Below are 22,774 nucleotides of genomic sequence, written 5' to 3' on the forward strand. Positions count from 1 at the left end.
GTGGTCCCTGCCCCAGCGCTGCTTCCCTCTAGCAGGGCATTGAACTGAAGCATGCTTGTTTCCTTCAAGGTGCCGGAAATTGTGGATAAGATCTACCAGCAGCTTGGTTCCATTTACCAGTACCAGGACAGGCAAATAATGATGGGGGTCCTGGCCCAGCTGGCTCATACCTACATGGCAGAAGTATGCAGTGCCCTTCTCCAGTGCCCTCTACCAATTGACAGGTACATAGTTCAATGATGCTTAGTCCTGCTGGGTCAGCCTTCAATCCCTGGACACCTTGGGGTGGGGGGTGGGGAACATGGGAACACGGGTTCCCATCCTCTCCCACCTGCAATCAGGCCTCAGTGCTCCAGAAAATACAAATCAGAAAATACCTAAAGCCAGCAGGGAAGATTCTTATGAGTGCCACCTTTTCCTGCAAGGAGAGAGTGGGAACCGGAATGGCCTCCCGCGGTCATCCTTCACAACCAGTTCCCATGCGGAAAAAGCAAACAGCTCATGGATTTAGGAGGGTTGGAGCAGAAGCCTGGTCTGGTTATGGAAATGTAGGAGGGCTCTGGATTGAGGGGAAATAGAACAAGGGATTTCTGATGCTAAAGAGAGAGGCATGGCTGTTATTTGAGGGCAGAGGGGGAAGTAAAGCAACAGAGATGCATTCACACGCCTCAGGGGTCACATCTAGTTTGGACCCCAAGTCTGCAGAACACCACCTCCTCTCCATTTTACAAAGTGCAGATTGGGATTTTCTCCTCGCATGCCATATCTCTGTGAATGTTTCCCTTTGAGGACCAATCAATAATTTCTATTGGTCTGAATAACGGTATTGCACCTCAGTTACTTAAGCATAACGTATCATTCCTGGTGGACTGGTTTCCATGGTATACTTTTGATCCCACCACTGCAGCCATTGTTGCTCTCTGTGGACCCTTCGAAGTCTTCATTTATGCCAGGGATGGGGGAGCTGTGGTCCTCCAGATGTTGCTGGACTGCAGCTCCCAGCATCTCTGTCCCTTGGCTACGCTGGATGGGGGCAGATGGGAGCTGAAGTCCCATCAACATCTGGAGGACTACAACTTCCCCATCTCTGATTTATGCACTCAGAACAGTTGGGGGGGCAGCTGACATGGTTGTGGGTATACAACCTGAAATGTTTCTGTTTCCCTCCCCTGAACTTGCAGGTATGCTTCTGAGATGTGGCATGTGTTGACCAAAACATGTTCGAATGATGACCTAACTCTCCTTGTGAATGTACTGCTGAAAAAGCTGCAGCTGAGCCCAAAGGTCACGGGAAACTATATCACACCTCTGGCTGTAAGGAATTGTTCCAACTTGTCTGGATGGTTTTTGCAAATGAGCTCCCTAGAGAGAAGGAAGGAGGGGCACAGCTCAGTGGTAGATCATCTGCCTTGCCTGCAAAAGGTTCCAAGTTCAATCCACAGCATCTTCAGGTTGGGTTGGGAGAGAACCCTGCCTGAAGGCCTGGAGAGCTGCTGCCAGTCAGTGTATGCTATACTGAGCTAGATGGACCGATGGTCCACTCAGCAGAAGGCAGCATCTTCTGTTCCTAAAGCAAGTTCCAGTACTTCTTCCGAATCTCCTTCTGCACAGGACCTACTTTGGATGTGACAAAATCCCTTGTAGGAAGTAGCATGCAGCCTATACATGTCGCATCACATAATGATTGCATGCCCAGGTATTTTCTAGCATGTACATTCATTGCTGCTTCCTAGCAAATGTAAACTCATGTGAATAGCAGTCACATTAAACAAATGTGCCGTGCGGTGTCCGACAGGAAGCATTCTCCATGCAGGGAGATTGTAAAGGAACTGAGTGATGTTACTGCAAAAGTGTTGAATCCAGTGACCGCTACTTGTGAATAAATAGGCTTAGGGTTGCGTTTCTTTCAGGCGGTGCCCATTCTTGCCAAAATCACATCCTTGTTAACTAGGCTTTCAAATCAATTGCAGTTAGTATACCTAATAATATATACCTAATTATACAGAGGTTGCATAGACCGTTGACCTGACTCGGGAAGAGGTGTTTACGTTTAAAATTAATCCAGGAAGAATAAGTGGTTCAGGAGTAACAACCCCCAGAAACATAAATGAGCTCTGCAGAGAAAAGATCTTACCACAGTCTCTCTCTCCCTCTTCCTCAGGCTGCCAGCGCTTTCTCGAAGCTGTTATCTATGCCCAAAAGTTCGGAAGTGGCCCTCTACATCTACCCCCGGCTGCTGATGGCGCTGCTTGTTCAGGTGCACTATAGCATCAGGCACAGCGTAATAAAGAACTCAGATTCTCAGGAGGAATTTGAGCCTGTGGGGTAAATATGAGAGAACTTGTTATGGTAGGGGTCAAACGCACTCCCAAGAACGCGTGAACATGCTCCTATGTAACGGCATGCTTCCATGCGCTATGTTCTCTTGAGTAAATCTCACCCACACAGAGTGGTGGGCATAATCTAGCCCTGGCATCAGCATCCTCAGGCAGCTGCAAGGACCCACCCCCACAAAAGGGGCCCACCACTTTTGCCTTGCCCTGAGTCCCAGCCCTTCCCTTTGAAAAAAGCAGGTGGTTTTGGAGGCCGCCATTTTAATTTCTGGCAATGCCCTTGAAGGGGCACTGGTGGGTGGACACAGCATCACACACATTGGAGGAGCCAGCATTCTCCAGTGATTGCAATGATAAAAGTGGCAGTTCCCAAAGATGGCTCTTTTGCAGGAAGTGGGCAGAGGAAAGGTTGCCAGGCAAGCAGAGATGCTGAAGAGAGGGTAATGGGCTGGTTTAAAAGGCCTGCATGCCACCAAGTCTCCTGTATTAGATGTGGAGGGAGTGGTGTCCTTTCAAAATGTATGTCCTGCAGAAGCAGTTCAGGAGTACGACTAGGCAGCCATTCCTGGATAGGGACAACCTGACCACTGTAGTCCATGCATTAGTAACCTCAAGGCTTGATTACTGCAGTGTATGTTATATATGGGGCTGCTCCTGAGTCTGATTCAGAAGCTTCAGCTAGTGCTGAGCAACAGTGTTTAAATTGTGTATACAGTCATACCTTGGTTCTCGAACAGAATGTTCGACTTCTGAACACTTTCAAAAACCAAGGCACGGCTTCTGATTGATTGCAGGAGCTTCCTGCACTCAGGCGGAAGCCACAGAAGCCACGTCGGACATTTGGCTTCCAAAAAACGTTTGCAAACTGGAGCACTCACTTCCAGGTTTGCAGCGTTCGGGAACCAAAACGTTCAAGTCACAAGGCGTTCGAGAACCAAGGTACTACTGTATAGAATTTCTCCAAAGTGCTCTATTGCTTCATCGATAATCCTACACTGGCCCTGTAAAGCAGACTAGTATTATCCCCATATTGCAGATGGAGGGTTGAGTCTAGGCCTAAGGCCACCTAGTTAGTGGGTTTGTGGCAGAGGTAACATTTAAACTGGGGACTTCCCAACTAGGAAGTCGCCCCTGTGCTACATCTGCTTCTTGATGTGTCTCATATTTTATTTTATTTTTAAATTCAGCTATATTGTAGCAGCACTGAAGATTCTTCTCCTAGCTGTGAGGTGCTATTGTGAGTTTACTCTTATTGAGAAGGAGCGGGGCTGGGAGCTCCTCATCAGCTGTGAAGATCACCATCGGGGAGTAGGCCTTATTGCAAGGTGTGCAGTGGTAAACATTTGGTTAAAGGTAAAGAGACCCCTGACCATTAGGTCCAGTTGTGACCGACTCTGGGGTTGCGGCACTCATCTCGCTTTATTGGCTGAGGGAGCCGGCGTACAGCTTCCGGATCATGTGGCCAGCATGACTAAGCCGCTTCTGGGGAACCAGAGCAGCGCACGGAAATACCGTTTACCTTCCCACCGGAGTGGTACCTATTTATCTACTTGCACTTTGACGTGCTTTCGAACTGCTATGTTGGCAGGAGCTGGGACTGAGCAACGGGAGCTCACCCCATCGCGGGGATTCGAACCGCCGACCTTCTGGTCAGCAAGTCCTAGGCTCTGTGGTTTAACCCACAGCGCCACCCGCGTCCCTAACATTTGGTTAGAGCACCCCAAACATTTACAAAAATTCCCAAGTGTAGAGTTAACCACTGGCCATAACGGTGTGCATCTGCATTGTCTTTCCTAACCAGAATCATGCTTCAGACCTCCAATTATGACCTTTTGAGGATCTTGTACCTCCTAGTTCCCTTCCTGGAGCGAGGTGATGAAGAGCACCAGATCACAGGATTGGCTTTCTTCAGCGAAGTAAGGAAGATGCAACTTCTGCACTGTGGAACCATAGAGGCCTTTCTGGGAATGCAGAGTGGTTTGTTGGCCTTGATTCCAAGGATGTGGAACATAGTGATAACGCCCACCTGTGACTTTGTGGTTATGTTCTCAGATAGTTGTTACTGGTGGTGTAAGTGGACTTGGATCAAACAGAATATATTTGTAGCAGTGCATCTGAAGAGCCGCTTCTTCCTGTTGCATTTTGTGTAGGATGCTGGCAGAATAAATTAGATAAATAATATTTGGTCTATTAAAACAATACGGTTTTACTTATTCAAAGCAGAAAGCTGATACCAAGAACAAACTTAGTTGGTCTCTAAGGTGCTACTGGACAATTTTTTTATTTATATATATATATATATATATATATATATATATATATATATATATATTTCTACTGCGTCAGACCAACACGGCTACCTACCTGAAAGCAGAAGCTGTTCAACTGTGACAAAATAAGTAACAACAGAACTAGTAATATTTGAGAAAGTGCAGGATCTCTAATGCTAGGTTGGTCCTTATTTTGCCTACACATTTGGCATCAGGTCATGTCAAATATGACATCAGATGTGCGGCAAGTAGGCATGGCTCAGGGGAAATGGCCTCATGGGACAAACTGGGACCTGTGCTGGCCAAATTTGGTCCACATGCTGGAGATTCTCTACCCCTGCTGTGGTTGAATGCAGCACAAAGAATAAACAATATACCGTATTTTTTGCTCTATAAGACTCACTTTTTCCCTCCTAAAAAGTAAGGGGAAATGTGTGTGCGTCTTATGGAGCGAATGCAGGCTGCACAGCTATCCCAGAAGCCAGAACAGCAAGAGGGATTGCTGTTTTCACTGCACAGCGATCCCTCTTGCTGTTCTGGCTTCTGAGATTCAGATTTTTTTTTTCTTGTTTTCCTCCTCCAAAAACTAGGTGTGTCTTGTGGTCTGGTGCGTCTTATAGAGCGAAAAATACGGTAAATCCCCCGGAAGGCAGAAGAATGGATGGGTGCAACTGCTGCAGGCCATTTCTGCTTAACATGGACGAAGAAACAGATTGCGCGTCCATTGGAAGGGCCACTGTGTACTTTGAAATTTTGGGTAGGATTGATAACCAAGTGCCAGAAACAAGTTAGTACATTTTTGGCATCTGAAGCAGGCAGTTGCTTGTGAACCAAATTCTCATGGACCTCTTCTTTGTCTTTTAGCTTCTTTGTATGTCAGAGGCCAGAAGACTTCCCAAACAATATTCTTTGTATCGTCTGAAGCGAGGACTGGCTAATGAAAACCCAGTCATCCGGACATTGTGTATCAAAGGACTGGTTAACATTGCATACTGGATAGGAAAGGTAAACAACAGGGCCCATCTTATGATTTCACTGGATTTAGTTGATAAATTCAGAAATATCTGTTGAGGATGTAATGGCATTCAGCTCAATTTGCACAAAAATTGTGGAGCAGTTAGACAACATGAACAATTTACTGTATTGATCATTCATTCTGATTTGTTCGTGGGGAGGTTCTATGTTGTTGTGTCAATCAATCAATCATACTTTCCAGCGTGTTTTCCCATAATTTTCCATATTACAAAAAGTCTGATTTTGGGTGAAGTGTGTTTGTTGTGCAAGAGCACAAAATCAACTTTAATTGAGCAACCTGAATTTTCCAGTATATTGAATTGAATCCCATCCAAAAAATAGCAGTAATCTCCAAAGCCTATGAGTTATGGCCACAAATTCTCCAGTACGTGGCATAAGCAAATTGTGCCCTAAACATCTATAGGCACATGGACTGCTCTTCAGCATTTTGCATGCTTAGCATAAAGATTTTTTAAAGTGTTCTCATTTGAATGCACTTATAAAATATTCCCAAAATTGGAAATATGGATACGCCAGTGTGGCTTACTTCTGAGCAGGCATGTATAAGATTTTATTTTTAATAGACTATCACTTTGAGAAGGTGAGTACCGTACATTATATTGCAAAGAAATCTTAATTCTCCATTGCTATTTCACTTTTTTTGCCTTAAAATTATGTTTCTTGTCCACTGCTTCATATTTAAACATGTTTAAACATAACATCCAGATAGCTTCCGTGTTTTTGGCATTCGGGAGCCAAAACGTTCGAAAACGGAGCCGTTCGAGAACCAAGGTTTGACTGTTTATTAACTTAAATTATGCCTTTCTGTGCAGGAGGAAGTAAAGATTGTATTGCCTGCCATGACAAAAGGTCTTTCTGGGATGGATGGGCAGCTGTTTGTAGAGGCAGTTGCTGAAATTGAGAAGATTCTTAATGGCCCAGAAGGAGCAGACTGTATTTGCGATATCAGCCTTTCTCTTCAGGAACTATTCAGTGACGTAAGAAAGGAGTGTCACACTAGCTGGGTTTTGTTGCAAGCCAAGAGGCAGGCCTACCCTCTCACAGAAGTGGTTTTCTCTTGAGGTCACATTGACAATGAGAACCAATGTGGTGCAGTGCCTAGAGTGTGGGACTTAAAGACTCTCAGGTTCAGATCCCTACTCTGGCAGTGCCATTAAAGAAACTCAGTGTCCTCGTGGCTGTCACTCTTTTTTCTTGGCCTAACCTACCTCTCAAGGTTGCTGTAAGAATAAAATAGCAGGGGAGAATCACAGATGTGACACTGAGCTCAGGGGAGCAAAATAAAAATTTAACAGCTGATAGCCCTGCCCAGAGATAGATGCTGCACAGCTTCCGTAAGGTAAAAAAATGGAGATAACCCAATAGATGTTAAAGTCTGAGGGAAAAAATCCTCATGTGGTGCCAAAAATATAGTAACAAGGTAGACAACTTGTCATCCTTTAACAATACCCCAAAATCAGAATCCCCCTATGGGGGGCAAAATGCAGCAGCTACTATTCACTTGTATGAACTGTTCCATATAGCCCTATACAGCTTGGGACAAGGATATCTGAAAAATAATCTCATCCCTTACATGCCAAACCAATCACTGCACTCAGCAGGAGAGGACATACTGCAGATTCCATCTTATCAGGAGGCTCATTCCACATGAAGGGGAACCTGGCTTTCAGTGTGCTGGTATCTAACCTTTTGAACTCCCATTACATTTCCGACAGGTGGAATCTTTATGGCCTTTTCAGTATCTGTTGGAGACTTTCCACTTTCAACAAGCCTTCTAAGTGGAGATTTTTTATCCCAGTAGTATTACATTACATACATATGCAGTATATGTGATTGTTTTTAACTGTTTTTAAGATATAATGCTTTTGGATTACTTTTATGTGATTGTTTTAGATACGTTTGTTGTTGCTGCTGGCATCCGTCTGTCTCAAGAGACAATGGAGTTCACCTCCGGGGGTGAAGTCAAACCGCTGCATTAGCAGCACCGAAGTGACGTCCCCGGGGCGCAAACCTGGGCAATGTGTATGGAGGTTCTGGGCTGCCCAGATGACAAAGACCCCACCTCTCAGCCTCACTGATGTGGTCCAAAGGAAACCAGAGCAATACATTTGGCACTAGCTTGGCATATGTTTTTGTTGTATTGTGAAATCGCTTTGAGGTGCTTCATAGGAAATGATTCATAAATGAAATAAAATTATCATTTAAAAAAATAATGGAGAAATGGGATTACAAATTTTTAATCAGGCTCAGTATGCACATCACTCTCTGCTGAAACAATCTCACTGGCTTCTTTTGTTTTTGAGACAGGAAAGAGCAAGTGTCCGTGCTTCCGCCATATGTCTTTTTGGGAAAATGGTGAAACGGGCTAAGAAAAATAACAAGCATGCAATGAGGCATCAGGTACTAGAAAACTTGGTTCCATTACTTCTGCATCTCGAAGAGGAGGACCCTGACATCCACAAGGCAAGCTTCTGCCAACATTTCTTTGTTTTCAGGGGAACCATCATGGTTCTCACCAACCAGATAATTTAAAAAGTTCTCTATTCTAGCCTTTTCTAGCTCCCATCTGAGTGCTTGTCTTGCAAAAGGCAAGGTGGTTCTTTTCAAATGAGATTCAGAAGCAATACAAACTACACAAGTGAGTGAGAAGATTAAAGATTTTATTCTAAAACGGCAAGCAATGTGTACATACCAAGCAAGCACTTCAGTTTGCCACTTAGAAGCCCTCAAGAAGCTGTGAAGCGACTCACCCAGGTAGCTTCAGTTTGCATGGCTCTTCAGCCAATCAGTCTGTGCATGAGCTTCAAAGAAACTCTGCCCGAACCGTCCAATTTTATAGATAGCCCCCCCCCCAATGCCTCACTTTCTCAAAAGAATGTCCAACATCGAAGAAGGTACCCATCATTATCCTTCACAACTGAGGAGGCAGCTGTGGGGCGTGGGCTTCACCTCCTCCCAATGTTCTCAGGACATCTAAGACTGTTCTCACACCTTCAAAAAACTTAACAAGAGTGAGGGAGGGGGAAGGAACAGAGGCAGGAAGGGCTCTGTGTCAGATCACTAACTCCTCAATACATTTTGTCTTCTGGATGCATTTCCCATACAGTGTTTTCATGCTTCCTTGAGTGTAAATATACTAAACCTCAACATGCACATTTCCTGTCCGTTGATGAGCAAATACCAGAAGGTGTGTCCTTCCTAAAGACTATTCAGTAGTTGGGCGTTTTGTTTTCTGAATGGTGTAAAAAAAATGATATATCATCTCCATATCTTGCAGGAATGTAGTTATGCCTTAAATGAATCCTTTCAGTTCCTGGGATGGAAACTACCAAAGCAGGTTGTCAGCAGGAAAGCTTGGCCTGAGCATGAAGAAGTTCTGGATGAAACCTGCCAGTACCTTGTATGTTGTCTACAAGTTCTGACTATTGCTTTACATTAAACAGCATCCGTTCTCCAGGTTGTCAGAGTCTTCCCCAGCCCTATCTGCAGATGACAGGGGTTGTCCCCAGGGTGTTTTGCATGGAAGATATGTGCTCTACCACTGAATATAAACCCTTCCCAGTGCTTCACTAAAAGTTCTTTGCTGGTACAAAGGAGTCTAGAGACAAGGACAGGAAGAGAGGCAGAACACAAGCTTGATTGTGGCAAGGATAATGACCTTGAAGGAATTAAAACAAAAAAACCCAACAGCCACATTTTTTTGCATTTATTTGTTTTTTATAAATGTCTAGATTAGATTACTGGGACGCGGGTGGCGCTGTGGGTTAAACCACAGAGCCTAGGACTTGCCGATCAGAAGGTCGGCGGTTTGAATCCCCGCGACGGGGTGAGCTCCCATTGCTTGATCCCTGCTCCTGCGAACCTAGCAGTTCAAAAGCACGTCAAAGTGCAAGTAGATAAATAGGTACCACTCTGGTGGAAAGGTAAACGGCGTTTCCGTGCGCTGCTCTGGTTCACCAGAAGCGGCTTAGTCATGCTGGCCACATGACCCGGAAGCTGTAAGCTGGCTCCCTCGGCCAATAAAGCGAGATGAGCGCTGCAACCCCAGAGTCAGTCACGACTGGACCTAATGGTCTGGGATCCCTTTACCTTTACCTAGATTAGATTAAGGGCAAAGTGGGGTGATAATCTTTTTGAAAGATTATGAGCTGAGTGACATCCCTAATTGTGACATTTTGGAATTCTGGGGTGGAATTCAACACTGCCATTTAGCTCGCATAATGGCTTTTGATCCAAATGTTGCTTCCATGTAAGAGGTGATTTTCAAAGATGCTCTCCTCCTCTTCTGTTAGTGCAGCCAGTTGCAGGAACAAAAGCCATGCCGTGAGCTGAGCAGCAGCACTGAAATCCCTCCTCCTGCTCATCACTATGAAATGCTATGCACAGCTTTCTTCATTTGATTCTTCACAGTAAGCTGATATTTGTCCATCTACAGACTTTTTTAAAAATCAGATATGATGATGACGATAATGGTTGCATGTTTATTTATGTAGCTCTTTGCTAACTCTCACACCAGCTCTTTATTTTTATTTTTAATGAAGCCAGTTATGCATTTCTTGAGTTTCCAGGTGCAGAAGCAAGAGGCAAATCTCCAGAGATTCTTGTACCAGGACCTTTACTACACTCAGAGTGAACTTCTTCCGATAAAAAGGGCTTCCATCGTGTTCCTTGGTAAATGAAAAACACAAGTTCAACTGTTTGCATTAGCTCTTGCCAGGACCTTTTGATCTTCGTTTTACTGTGGAGAGCATTCATTAAAATCATGCAAATTCCCTAAAACAAGTTTAGGGAATTTATTTAAACCCAAGGGCCAAATTCACTTATAAGCAGCCTTCTAGTAGTGGGTGTGCCCAGAACCAAGGGGGCATCGAACAAGGGATAGGACTCTTAACCTTTGTACAGTAGGCTACATTCCTGCAACATCAAACCCAGAGATTTCTATACAAAACACACACACACTTTTATCCAGACAAGCAAGAGGCATTGTCACAGTTCAAATGCACAGCCTCATTCAGCTCGGGAGCAAGGTTTGCCACTGCTATGCTGAAAGGATGCTGATAAACCTGCTTTGTGGACATCTGTTTGGATGAAAGCTTCTACTCAGCAAATGCTAGCTTCAGAACGCACATCCAGCCCCCCTTCCCCTGATAACCAGTACAGAGTTGCATCCTTGTCCTTGAGCATATAACAATTTTGAACCCACTTTCTTAAGACATTTCATTGAAACAAAGGGCTTGTTTTCAAGTAGAATTAGTTACACGTGTTGCTACCAGGCATTGACCCAATTAAATGACAACTAAATCCTTGTGTGTTGCCTTTAGGTTTTCTAGTACAACATATGGACAGCAAGGCAGGAACTACAGACTTGGAAATGATCATTCATGGTAGGTTAAATAGAGAAATTGTAAGATTATTGCTGTCTTGTCTTTAGGTACTAAATGAAGAGAGTGAACACAAAGGAGAGACAATGAGATGCAGACACTGTTACACTTGTATAGAGTGTATATTTTCCTCTTTCTTCCTTCATTTTTATTAAAATACCAAAATCGTGAAAGATAATATAGACACAAAAAAGACAGAATATAAGCAAAGTTCAAAGACTTATTGGTCGATAATTTATGAATTAACTCACATCAATTATTCTTGCTATTAAAATACTGAAAGCACCTTAAAACATTATGAGGCCACCCTGAGGCAGCAATGTATTTTTTCTTTAATATTCAACAAGTGGTGCTTAAAGTAGAGCACATCCTTTCATATGGGATACATAAAATCACACAATATAATCAGAAAAATCAGCTTTGCTTTTTTCTCCCAGTTGCATTCAAAATTGCACAAACTGCAAGATACTTACAGAGGGGAAGAAATCAAAGTGTGTTTGGGGTAATATATACACACCTTTAAGTATTTTTCAAATCTCTATTAGACATATGTAAGTTTACCGTCTTGTTTTTTGTATGGTATCAGTTTTAGAAAAAGAGGCTGTAAAAGGCTGATTCTATGATATGGTTTTACATAATGATTATATGGACACAATTATGCTGCAATTCAGGAAATTAAGTCTGCCGAAAACTGCAGTATTATGGGACTGTCATATTTTCCATCCTAAAATGTAACCTCTGGTCCCCACAGTTGCAGAGAAATAACGGCTAATGTTTCGGTAGCTAATAGTTGTAGGTAAAGCTCTTTTCCTTCAGGACTTGTGCCTTTTCTCTCTACATCCAATCTCTCTATTACATTGGTCCCTAATAATTACCTCCATCATAATAATGTGCAACTCAGGACTCAGGCATATTACTAAAGAAACAGTGATTTGAATGCACTACAAATACACAACACCAGATGGCGCCAGAGAGCAGGAAATTTTAAAATGTGATTTTCCATAGAGGTTTTTTTTTCTTTTGTTATAACAATCTAATTTCTGACTTACTTATAGCGGGGGGTTTTCTCTGTTTCGATCCACCCTAAAATGAAAGAGATGAATAAGCAAATTCACTAAATATGTCCAAGTCATAAAATTTGTGGAGTTATTTTTAAAGATATCCACAACAACCACAATGGACATTAAATAGCTGAAGGTTTAATGTGAAAGGTTTAGCATTTATTTGGATCAGAGTCCCCTTATGTGTTAATGTGTCCCTTTCATTTTCAGCTCTTGAAGGTTTGATGCACGACCCAGATGCTTCTGTGTGCATAGCTGCAGCACATGCCCATGAGCGCGTTTCTTCTGTTCTCTCCAGTCAGAAGGAGAGGCTTGAAAGCAACTGCAAGACGGAGGCCGGTGACACTGCTGCTGAAAATGCGCTAAGGAGTTCCAGAGCCCTGAATAGTATCCGCCACACCCCTTCCAGACTTCTTGCTGTTATAAACCTCTGGAGATCGGCCAATGGAAATTAATAGTGGACTGGAAGAGGAGAAAGGATCTTGGTGTATAGCTCTTCCTAACAGCAGCAACAACAAAAAGGCTGTGAATATCACTCTTCCTATACTGAACCTCAGCAAGAACATTATAAAGGACCATAAAAGGAATTGATAATTTACCAGCTACCTGGATAATAAAGAACATCAATTCCCTACAGAATCCAGCCTCCTGGACTTTTGTTTGCTATAGTTACATCATAACAGGCTTTTCTATGAAGATCAAGGCATGCATGCCCTAGTCACTTATTAGTTTGTAATACAACACTCCTGCAAGCCCCTTTTAAATACCAATGTTGTTGTTTAGTCGTCTTAGGTAAAGGGACCCCTGACCATTAGGTCCAGTGGCGGAAGACTCTGGGGTTGTGGCGCTCCTTTCGCTTTATTGGCCGAGGGAGCCGGCGTACAGCTTCTGGGTCATGTCGCCAGCAGGACTAAGCCACTTCTGGCAAACCAGAGCAGTGCACGGAAACGCCGTTTACCTTCCCGCCAGAGCGGTACCTATTTATCTACTTGCACTGTGTGCTTTCCAACTGCTAGGTTGGCAGGAGCAGGCACCGAGCAACGGGTGCTCACCCCGTCGCGGGGATTTGAAACGCCGACCTTCTGATCGGCAGGTCCTAGGCTCTGTGGTTTAACCCACAGCGCCACCCGCATCCCACAGCGCCACCCGCTTATATGTAAATCCGGCACTGGATGTGCATTAGTATGGACAGGCGCCCCTGGTTTTCCCTCAGCTCGCCTTTTCCCGCCTACAACCCCAGACAACTGACGCCCCCACAAGCGAAATAATTTAAAACAAGGGGGGCGGTGATAGAGCGAGCTTGCAAAAGCCCCGCTTCAGCACCGCGTTCCCCTTGCTGGCCCAGGGAAGCAGCGTCGGCCTCCTCCCGCTTCGGGCTCAGCACGGGCGGAAAGCCGCCGCCTCCGGAAGGGCGGAGCGAGCGAGCCTGGCTGCGACTGGAAGGGGAGCGCAAAATGATGGCGGAGAAGGAGGAAGAGCACGAGGCGGGCTGGGATGCCTTCCTGGACAGGTTCCGCGGCCCCGAGCGCTACGCGGGCGCCCTCAGCCCCGACAACTGGGAGCAGGTGCGTCTCTCCGGGCGGCGGGACGAGGGAGGACCCGATGGCCGCGCTCGACTGCACAGGCTCCTGGGGAGATGCCAAGTTGGGGAAGAGTCTCCAGCCTCTTAGTTTTATCCACTTTTCACCGGCCTCTTGTCCCCTCCCCCCCTTTCCGTCCTCTCCAACAGCCCTGACAGGTAGGCAGAGGGTGAGCTTTTGGGGGGAATTGGTCTGTAGTTTTGAATGTCGGGATAGGACCCGAGTTCGAAATCTCCCACTCGCCCGAGAAGTTTGCTGGGGTGGCTTTGAGCCGGTCCCTGCCTCTCTCAGCCTAAACGACCTCGCAGGGTTGTTGTTGTTGTCATTGGGATGACATGTGGAAGGGGGTTGGATCGTGCGCGCTGTCTTGAGCTCCTTGGATGAAAGGTAAGATATAAAGTAAACACTGGCTAGCCTTCTGCAAACCACTAATTCCCAGTCTTCCTCCTAACCACTGCAGGGCGAGGGTTGATGGTACAGATCTTAACAGGGTTATTTGTTGTGAGCATTGCTGGTTAGCTCTACTAAATTATGATTGAGCCAGAGGTCAGTTCTGGAGCCTGCTTTCAACTTCAAGGCATATGAACCAGCAGTAAAGATGAGAGTGCCTCTAGAGCTTGTGCAGAATGCCTTGCCTCCAGTGTTAATAACCAGTCATCTCCCACACCTGGATATAGAGAGCAGTTTTAGAGAACATGTACAGTGGATGTTGGCTTTCTAACCAAGGGGTGGAATGTGTGTTGTGACATTAGAGTAGGTGGCATTTTAAATTTTCGTATTGGGTTGCAAGTTCACAATACATGTCAATGTATCAAAAAAAAATTTTTTTTTAATTGTAACCTGAATTTGGGAACTTGTGACTCTGCAGACTTTGCTGGACTGTGCTCTCCTCTTTGCTGTCCCTTGACCATGCTGACTGGGGCTGATGGGCATTGGAATCCAACAACATCTGGAGGGAGGGCTAGTTGTTGAATAAGATGATGAATTCTCTAGTCACATTTTTCTATACTGTTTATTAAACTAGTTTATTATTAACTAGTTTATTGATGATACAGTTTAATAAACTGTAGTTTAATAAACAATGGTTTAGCATTATGTGATAACCTCGCCAATGTGTCTTTCTTGGTAAACAAGAATAGACTTGAAAGATTAGAGAAATTTAATATAATTCAATGACGGATATTACAGGATCTATATCTTACATTCCTGTTGGTTTTGGTTTGGTTTTGTGTTTTTGTAACAGGAAAATGGTGGGTTTGAAGGTTTAGCAAGGGCTGATGCTAAGTCTGAAATTACTTACCTAGAAAGCCAAGAACTATGAATTAAGTGAATTCTTTAGAAATACCCAGGGACAAAATTCAATGTATGGGAGGGGGAAAATGCAAGTTCTTCTGTTAAGTATCTCGAATAAAGGCTCTTATTTCCAAAGACATGTGGCTATTTTGAACCCTTTTCTTCTATCCTTGGTAACTTGGGCTGCCTGCATTTGTTGACAGGAATTTGACCAGATCCCAATGTTCATGAGGAAAGCTCCTGCTGAAATAGATCCTAAGCAGAATCCTGACCTTGCTTGTCTTCAGTCTATTATTTTTGATGAGGACCATACAACTGAAGGTAGTCTCCACTTACATACTGTAAATGTATCAGCTGATGAAATTTACATTGTTCTCGCAACACTTTCTCTAGGAATCAAAGGGCATAATTGTTTCGTTTCAATCAGTTCAATGTCTTGAAAAGAGACATCCCAGCTTTGTCTTACCAAGGCGGGTGCTCTGTTGTGTCCCATTTGAAGGAGAAAGGGTGACAGTCAAATACGGCCTCTGTCATAACCTTTGTCCAAATGCTGCAATAGGTGTCCACAGATAAATGAGCTGACGGCCCTACAGTATTCCCATTTTGAAAATAAAGATTTTAAGCCAGAGCTTTAAGGTTAACAACCAAGTGTTTATCTTGAAAGGGCACCGTCCCATTTCAAAAAATACATATTGGGGCTCATAGGACTTGTAGAAATTTAACTTGGCCGGCACACGCAGCTCCATAAAAAATGAGAGGTTATCATAGCATTAAAAACTTTAATAGCTGCAGAAATATCCTTGACCCCCTTTGGTGTAAAAGAAAAAAACCATAGTATAGCAGGCTGATTAGCCTGAGTTTTCTGGGAAGCATAAGATCTGTGCTTTATGTGTTATAGATAACTTGACTTTTAAAGGAGTGCTTATTATTGCTTTTCTAACATTGCAATGTTTATCTTTATTGGTGTTTTTCAAGCCCAGGCCTATAAAAATGAGGGCAATGATTATTTCAAGGAAAAGAATTATAAGAAGGCTGTGATATCCTATTCAGAAGGACTGAAAAAGAAGTGCAATGACCCAGAATTGAATACTGTTCTTCATACAAACAGAGCTGCAGCGCAGTTTTATTTGGGTAATTTTTTCCATTCAAAATTGTGCCTAGTTCAAATTCTATATAGCAGAAGAATATCAAAGGTAGGACTTTATCCTGTATGTTCCAGCAGTCATAAAGTTGTTTTTGAATTTTTTTTAAACAAACAAACAAATAGTATTGTGGATGCTAAATTTTAGACCCTTATCCTTGTTAGATGTGAATTTAGCAGTGTATGTGGAGCTCCCAAAGAAAATAGGGACCACTGAGTTCATTAGGACTTACTCTCAAATATGCATAATATTGCATCTGGTTTGGCTGTCACTGTCCACATTGCAGTGCTTTAATTTTTGTTAGACATAATTTGATCCAATGTATTCCAGGTCCCAAGACTCAGTATGTGCAAGCAGAGATGTCTCTTGAGCAGCTAGTCTGGATAAATAAAAGAATTGAGTGCTGTTGGTTTTTAGTAGGGATGAATAGCCTCAAATACAGAGTCTGAAAAGAAAGCCAAGAAGTAATAGGTTGTGTTGAAGTTTTTGCAACAAAATCAAATTATTATTTATCAAATACATTTATAAAAAAAGAGGGGCAGCTTTTGGAATCTGTTATAATGCCTCCTCTTTTCATTATCCGTATAAATTAATGTCATATTTGAAGACCTTGTGTGTCTTGCCTCAGTGTAGCCCAGTGTTTCTTAGGGAGCAATTTGCCAGCCTCCCTTAAAAATCCAATGTAATGACCCAGGTTTTACAGAGGTATGTTTTGTTTAGGTAACTATCGCTCTGCTCTCAATGATGCTATTGCAGCAAGAAAACTGAAACCCACTCACCTCAAGGCAATTACAAGAGGTAAAAGAATGTTCAACAGTTGCATTTTAATAAAGGCCTCCGTGTAATTAAGAAAGTGGGGGCACTGTATAACAGCAATAAAAGTAAACTTCTTGAAAAGTAAACTTTCAAAGTGCCATGAAATATTAACATAATGCAACTTAAAAGGGTTGTGTCTACTTGAGATAGAGAGAAGGAAGAAGCATGGGAACCTTGGAACGAAGTTATTTGCAGTATGTTAGGGGCAGCATGTGGTCTGAAGGCACATGAGACCACCATTCCAATGAAGCAAAGCAGGTCTTGGTCTAGTTAGCATCTGGGAACCATGGGAGGATGCTGAATGCTGTTTGTGCTCGCTAGTAAAGAGAGAGATGGGAGATGCTCACAAATCCACCTGCCGCATCCTTCCCAGCAGCCCAGGAAGAAGAAAGAAACAAGAGTTGAGGCTTATTGCCACCCTTGTCTTTTTTTCTTCTTCTTCTTTTGTGATGTTGCTACTTTGGAAAAGGAGTGGGAGATCTTTGCAATTGGTGCCCTTATTGTAGTTTAGCTGTAAATTTGTTATTATTTACTGGACATGTTTTTATTATTTTGTTATGTGGCTCCCTGCTCTGAGATTGAAAATAGTCGGTGAAGAGTGGGTTATAAATACTTCTAAAAGTACCGTACTAATAAATGTAGGTTCATGCTAGGTTATATGATGGAAGAAAAGTAGGGCATAAATGTAAGAAAATAAATAAAAGTCAGCCTAGAATTCAGGCCTCTATGGCTCTTCAGTGCCTTCAGTCTAGAAACAAATTGACCAGCGTAAGTGTACCTCCCTGTTTGCCACACTGATGTTTTAAAAATTAGTTGAGTGTATCTGTGTTTGCTGCGGACATATGTGAAACAAACTTGCTTTTCTAGGAGCACTGTGCCATTTGGAACTTAAACACTTCTCTGAAGCCATAACATGGTGCGAGGAGGGATTGAGAATAGATCCAAAAGAAAAGAAACTTCTGGAAACAAGAGCTAAAGCTGATAGACTAAAGGTTAGAAGGGGGCAAACGGAAACCTGTTTATACAGTAGACTAAGACTGGTGGAACAGCAATCTCCTCCCCACAGTTACGATGTAGCTTTGTCTGTCTTTCAGCGCACTGAAGAGAGGGATTTCAGAAAAGCTAAATTGCAGGAGAAGAGGGAACAGTCTCGGAAGGAGGCCTTACTCAAAGCTATCAAGGTAACTTTTTCTTTTGGTGGGAAGAATTGCCCCTGGAAATTTCAGATGTGTAAAGATGTGGATACTTGCCTCATTTTTTTTTTTTTTTCCTCTTCCGATACAGGATCGGAACATCAAATTGTCTCTAGCATCCTCTAAGGAAGACACAACGATATCAGCAGACCTGGCTGAGATGTCTTTAGATGGACTTGGCTCAGAAAATGATATCGGTGCCAAAGTCTGTTTAGATGAGAATGGCAGCCTAACCTGGCCTGTGCTGTTCCTGTATCCCGAGCATGGGCAAACTGACTTCATCTCCTCTTTTCATGAAGAATCAAGGTGGTTGTTTTTTAAAGCTGAATTTATATAAATCCAAATGAACATAATATGGAAGGGAGGAGGCAGTGGGTTCAGTTCACACATTTTATTTGCTGTGTTTTCCAGTACTTTGGTAAGACCATTGAGATGTTCTGAATGTGAAGAGTAGGAGTGGGAGCATGCCTGCCAGCCTCATCTGCTAATCTCAGTAATGTCTGAACAAGTCTTCCCCGGCCTGATGCCTTCCATCAAATGTTTTGGGCTACAACTCATTTCAGCCCCAGCCAGCATGGGCAATGGACAGGGATGATGGAAGTTGTGGTCCAAAACTTTTGGAGTCTTAGAGCATGTTTATATGAAGTGGTGGTTGTGAGCTATTTTAGAGACTCTGAGCAGTGCTGTGAGAAAGTAGTTATTTTTGGATTAACCTTAAATAAGAGAATAGATTTATGATCTTCCTGAGCATGCCTATTTTGAAAAAAGCATTGAAGAATTTAATTTAAAAAAATACTGCGTTGGTTAGCAGCCTTTAATGAAGCTACATTGCTTTGAATTCCAAAGGCGTCAGTGTACAGTATCTACTTGAATTCAACTCTAGTAGTTGCTGAAGCTGAACTTAATGGCTTTGAGAGTAACATGATGCATCTTGTGTTTCAGATTTATTGACCACTTAGTGGTCATGTTTGAAGAACTACCTCCCTGGGATGTAGAAAAGAAATATATTCCTAGTGAACTGGAGGTAAGATACAACGCCTTTTGGCATTTATTCGTCCTTTCTTAAAATGGATATTCTAATATATATAACCCTGAGCAGTGTAGCCCCATGTGGGATGCCTGGAGTCTAGACCTTTTGTACCCTAAGGAGGGGCGGGAGGGGAGCAATGGGCTCTAGCAGAGGTGGAGAGAGAGGGGACAGAAAGACTGAGGTTAGAGGGAGTAAAAAGGAGCCTTCCAGCAAAGATTGAGAGAGCAACCACACTTTTTGCCTTCACACAACAGTATACTAAGCAACAGCTTCATCATGGAGTTTAACAGAGCCTGAGTCAGCCTCTACCTGCATCCCAGGCGAAGAATGGGAAACTTATGCCTCTTCAAATGCTGTTGGGTCTAAAATTACCATCTTCATTGATCATTGGCTATGCTGGGGTTAATGGGATTTGCAGTCCAAAAACATCTGGAGGGCCAAACTCCCCAACCCTGATATAGCCACAGATAGGTCAGACAGGCAGAGAATAATCTCAAATCAGAGGGTTGTGTTATCCATAAACAACTGCAAAATTGTTTTAAAACTTCCATTAAGTACTTAGATTTGTAGGCTTGAATAAAAATTCATTTATTTAGCTCTTCCAATGGCAAGCAATAAATAGAAATAAAATTAAATCCGGTAAAAAACAACCCCTAAACTACCACAGTTCTGGACTCCCAGAACTTGCCCTAATAAACTGCAGTCTCAAACGGAAGCAATAAAAAGGGTTTTCCATCACATGAGTAGTTGGTTGTTAGTATTACGGATGCCCTGCTGACCTGCATAAATATCGTACTAAGCCTTACAGGTAATGTTGCTTGTCCTTGTTCACATATTTAGTCGATTTGTCTCTCATATTAAATTGCACAGCTGTATTTTGAGGATGAAGAAAAAGGAGAGATATACCAGATAGACACAGAAACCACATTGCTACAGGCGCTGCAGCACCAAAGGTGAGATTCTGAGCTGGGGACTGCATGTTACTCATCTTTATTGTCAAAATGACACGTGTGTAATGTTGAATCAACAGGATCCATCTACTTGCTTCAAAAAATCAAGAAGGGTTTTTTTTGTCTAACAGTAATCTGACAGAGACATAATTGTTCGTCAGCAGATTCTGCTGTTAAGGATACAGTAGTCTTAGATATCAACAGCCAACAAAACTGCCCATATGTTGTCACTTCAGATTAGAGGTGTCAGCTTCAGCTGAAGCTTATTCATCCATTTCACTACAGGGCTGCCTCAGTTTTCTCTTGGTGGCACCAGCTAGACGTGACAGTTACTTACAGAAATAACAATGCATAGCCATTGCATTGAAAGGTGGCTGAATTTTTAGACTGCCTTGCAGCAAAAGGTTAGGTGATCAGCTTCTAAAGAAAGGGTAATTTGCTGCAGTTGTGCCTGCTTGAACTTTTAGAATGTCATGGATCTTCGCAGTGGGGACATCTCTTCTTACCAACCTAGCCTATTAGATTATTCCAACAGTCAAAGCAGGGGATGGACTTGAGCATTGTGCTGTAGTGAGCATTCCCTCTGTGCAAACATTTCAGCTTGCCAGACAGAATGAAGCCTACCTTTCTCTCCACTGAGCGCTATTCTGCAGGTTCTCCTGACCCCTGCCCAGAGCCAATTTCTGGGCATAAGAGCTTCTGCTGACTGGGCTTGTTAGGTGAATCCCACCCATATTATGTTTCTGTCCTATCTTCTTCCAGATTTGTAGAGCAGGTGAGAATCTAACCTATCAAGTTATTCCAGTATCTTTCAGTGTGGAATGGGGTGGGGAAATGGGACGGTAGTATAAGCAAACATGCATGCACAAACACAAGCATATAAGGTTATCTTAGAATGTTGTGAGCCAAGACTGGAGGTTGACTTTCTAATTGTTTTTGCAGGTACTTCATAAAAGCTGGGACTCCTACCTTTTTGGTTTTGGTGAAACTTGCACCTTTTTCTAAAAACTACTTCTTTGGGAAGAAGGTCCACTGGCTAAAGTGAATGAACATTTTGAGGAGAGTGGGGGTGGACTACAACACATAATGGAACAAGGCCTCTTTAGATTTATAAACTGAAAGATGGAACATTTCGTACACATGTATCTTCTTCTGCAACCATCGAGATGGCAGATTTCCTAAACCTAGCCACAGAAACTGCATCTGCACTTCTATTTAATTGGGGTGAATAAGCATCGTTCACATTTCCTTAAAAGTAAAGGAATAGAACAAAACGGGGCATACATCAAGTAGAAAACCTCACTCTCCACTGTCAAAGGCAGTATGTCTCTGAATACCAGTTGCGGAGTATCACAGGTGGGGAGAATGCTGTGGCACTTGGGTCCTGCATGCAGGCACTTCGCACGTATCTGCTTGGGCACTGTGAGTACAACTTGCTGGATTATATGGGCCTCTTTTTCACCTGATCCAGCAGGGCTCCTGTTACGTTATTCACCTAGATATTTAATACACTGAGTTTTGCTTGAGAGAAATAGATCCCACCCCCACCCCCCGAATATCTGATTATTTCTTGAAGTATCCAATTTGCCATAAACCGTGTTAATCTCAATGGGGCTTCTACTTGCAGCTTGGGGCAACACAGTATAACTTTACAGATTTAAGTGCCATAAAATAAGTGTATCTAGGGGTCAGGGAGCATGCTTGCATCCAATGCTATGCAAGCACAGCTAACACTTCTGTTTTTGGAATATTTAGAATATGGAGGGGGACCCCTAAATGCCTGCCACCTGTTGTTACTTTTCCAATAGATTCATTCAGAGCGTTCGCCTGCTCAATAGGCACAGAGATTAAACCACAGCTGCGATTTATTCACTACTGTCTTGTGCACTTCAGCAAAGGAATGTGGAATCCCATTGTTGAGAGCTTTACAATTTTGCTGGCTTTTTGCTGTGACAAGATCGCATTAACCTATCCAAAATAGGTTTTAAAAGGAGCTGGGCACATTTTATAGGTTCTAAATTATGGTTTTAATTTCCGGAGGTACATTTCTTATGCCTACCCAATTGCTAAAGTTGTGGCCACAGTAGTGCCCTTCTCCATGCTGCTAATGTACAACAAGTAAAAAAAAAACATAAAATGACTTGTTTCTAGAGTACAGTATCTCAAGGATGCGCCTTCACACTGAGTCTATCTATGGCATCCCTCTGTATACAGCTTAATTGTTTTTGAAGTGCTCTCATGCATGTGCTTTCTGAACTTGGAACTCACATCACTTTTCATGGAGGTGGGAAGATCCAGTAAATGCATAAGACATAAGGCAAGGAATGTGCTGTACAGCAACTTACTCCTGAGTTCAACCTATATAGAAGGGCAAGTTCTATCTGAACAACTCTGGCTAGTGCTTGTCTCCAGGGAAAAGGAGGTACCAAACGGCTGCTTGACTTTTGAAACTAGACCTCTGTTGTATAGCAAATAAAGAACAGGAGCACTTTCGGCCGAGAAACAAATTCATTACTGCAGTTATGAGACAATTTAAATGCCACCAAAATACTTGATGCAAGTAACAGGTTTCTTTTTGAAAATGAAAAATTCGTAAGCAGATGCCTACAGATGAAAAAGGATTTGTCACTTCATGTGCCCTCTGCTCCCCTTAGTCTTCTAAAGGACCAGATGTTAACCTTTTAAGGTGG

At 43.0% G+C, this 22,774-nt stretch overlaps 2 protein-coding genes across 11 annotated transcripts in view; both read left to right on the top strand.

Moving 5' to 3' along the window:
• The window catches only part of MROH7 (maestro heat like repeat family member 7), a 28,701-nt gene extending 15,990 nt beyond the window's left edge, over positions 1 to 12,711 (top strand). For 8 of the 10 annotated variants that reach the window (XM_053392331.1, XM_053392335.1, XM_053392336.1 and 5 more), the window contains 12 exons: positions 70 to 224; positions 1,182 to 1,314; positions 2,162 to 2,325; positions 3,521 to 3,658; positions 4,135 to 4,249; positions 5,468 to 5,608; positions 6,451 to 6,615; positions 7,946 to 8,101; positions 8,916 to 9,038; positions 10,207 to 10,309; positions 10,960 to 11,022; positions 12,291 to 12,711. In XM_053392331.1, coding sequence (XP_053248306.1) covers positions 70 to 224; positions 1,182 to 1,314; positions 2,162 to 2,325; positions 3,521 to 3,658; positions 4,135 to 4,249; positions 5,468 to 5,608; positions 6,451 to 6,615; positions 7,946 to 8,101; positions 8,916 to 9,038; positions 10,207 to 10,309; positions 10,960 to 11,022; positions 12,291 to 12,535 — 1,701 coding nt within the window. In that variant the 3' untranslated portion in view covers positions 12,536 to 12,711. Of the gene's footprint in view, positions 1 to 69; positions 225 to 1,181; positions 1,315 to 2,161; positions 2,326 to 3,520; positions 3,659 to 4,134; positions 4,250 to 5,467; positions 5,609 to 6,450; positions 6,616 to 7,945; positions 8,102 to 8,915; positions 9,039 to 10,199; positions 10,310 to 10,959; positions 11,023 to 12,290 lie in introns of those variants that run through there. The other 2 variants (XM_053392339.1, XM_053392341.1) reach the window with 2 other exon arrangements.
• A 744-nt stretch (positions 12,712 to 13,455) lies between these two features.
• Positions 13,456 to 22,224, top strand: TTC4 (tetratricopeptide repeat domain 4). The gene is made up of 10 exons (XM_053392348.1): positions 13,456 to 13,645; positions 15,157 to 15,274; positions 15,929 to 16,084; positions 16,816 to 16,893; positions 17,779 to 17,903; positions 18,006 to 18,092; positions 18,196 to 18,410; positions 19,047 to 19,128; positions 20,005 to 20,087; positions 21,027 to 22,224. The coding sequence occupies exons 1-10, from the start codon at positions 13,535 to 13,537 to the stop codon at positions 21,127 to 21,129; spliced, it is 1,158 nt and encodes a 385-aa protein (XP_053248323.1). The 5' UTR covers positions 13,456 to 13,534; the 3' UTR covers positions 21,130 to 22,224.
• Positions 22,225 to 22,774: the final 550 nt, after the last annotated feature.

The sequence above is a fragment of the Podarcis raffonei genome, chromosome 6 (assembly GCF_027172205.1).
Source record: "Podarcis raffonei isolate rPodRaf1 chromosome 6, rPodRaf1.pri, whole genome shotgun sequence".
Classification (NCBI taxonomy): Eukaryota; Metazoa; Chordata; class Lepidosauria; order Squamata; family Lacertidae; genus Podarcis; species Podarcis raffonei.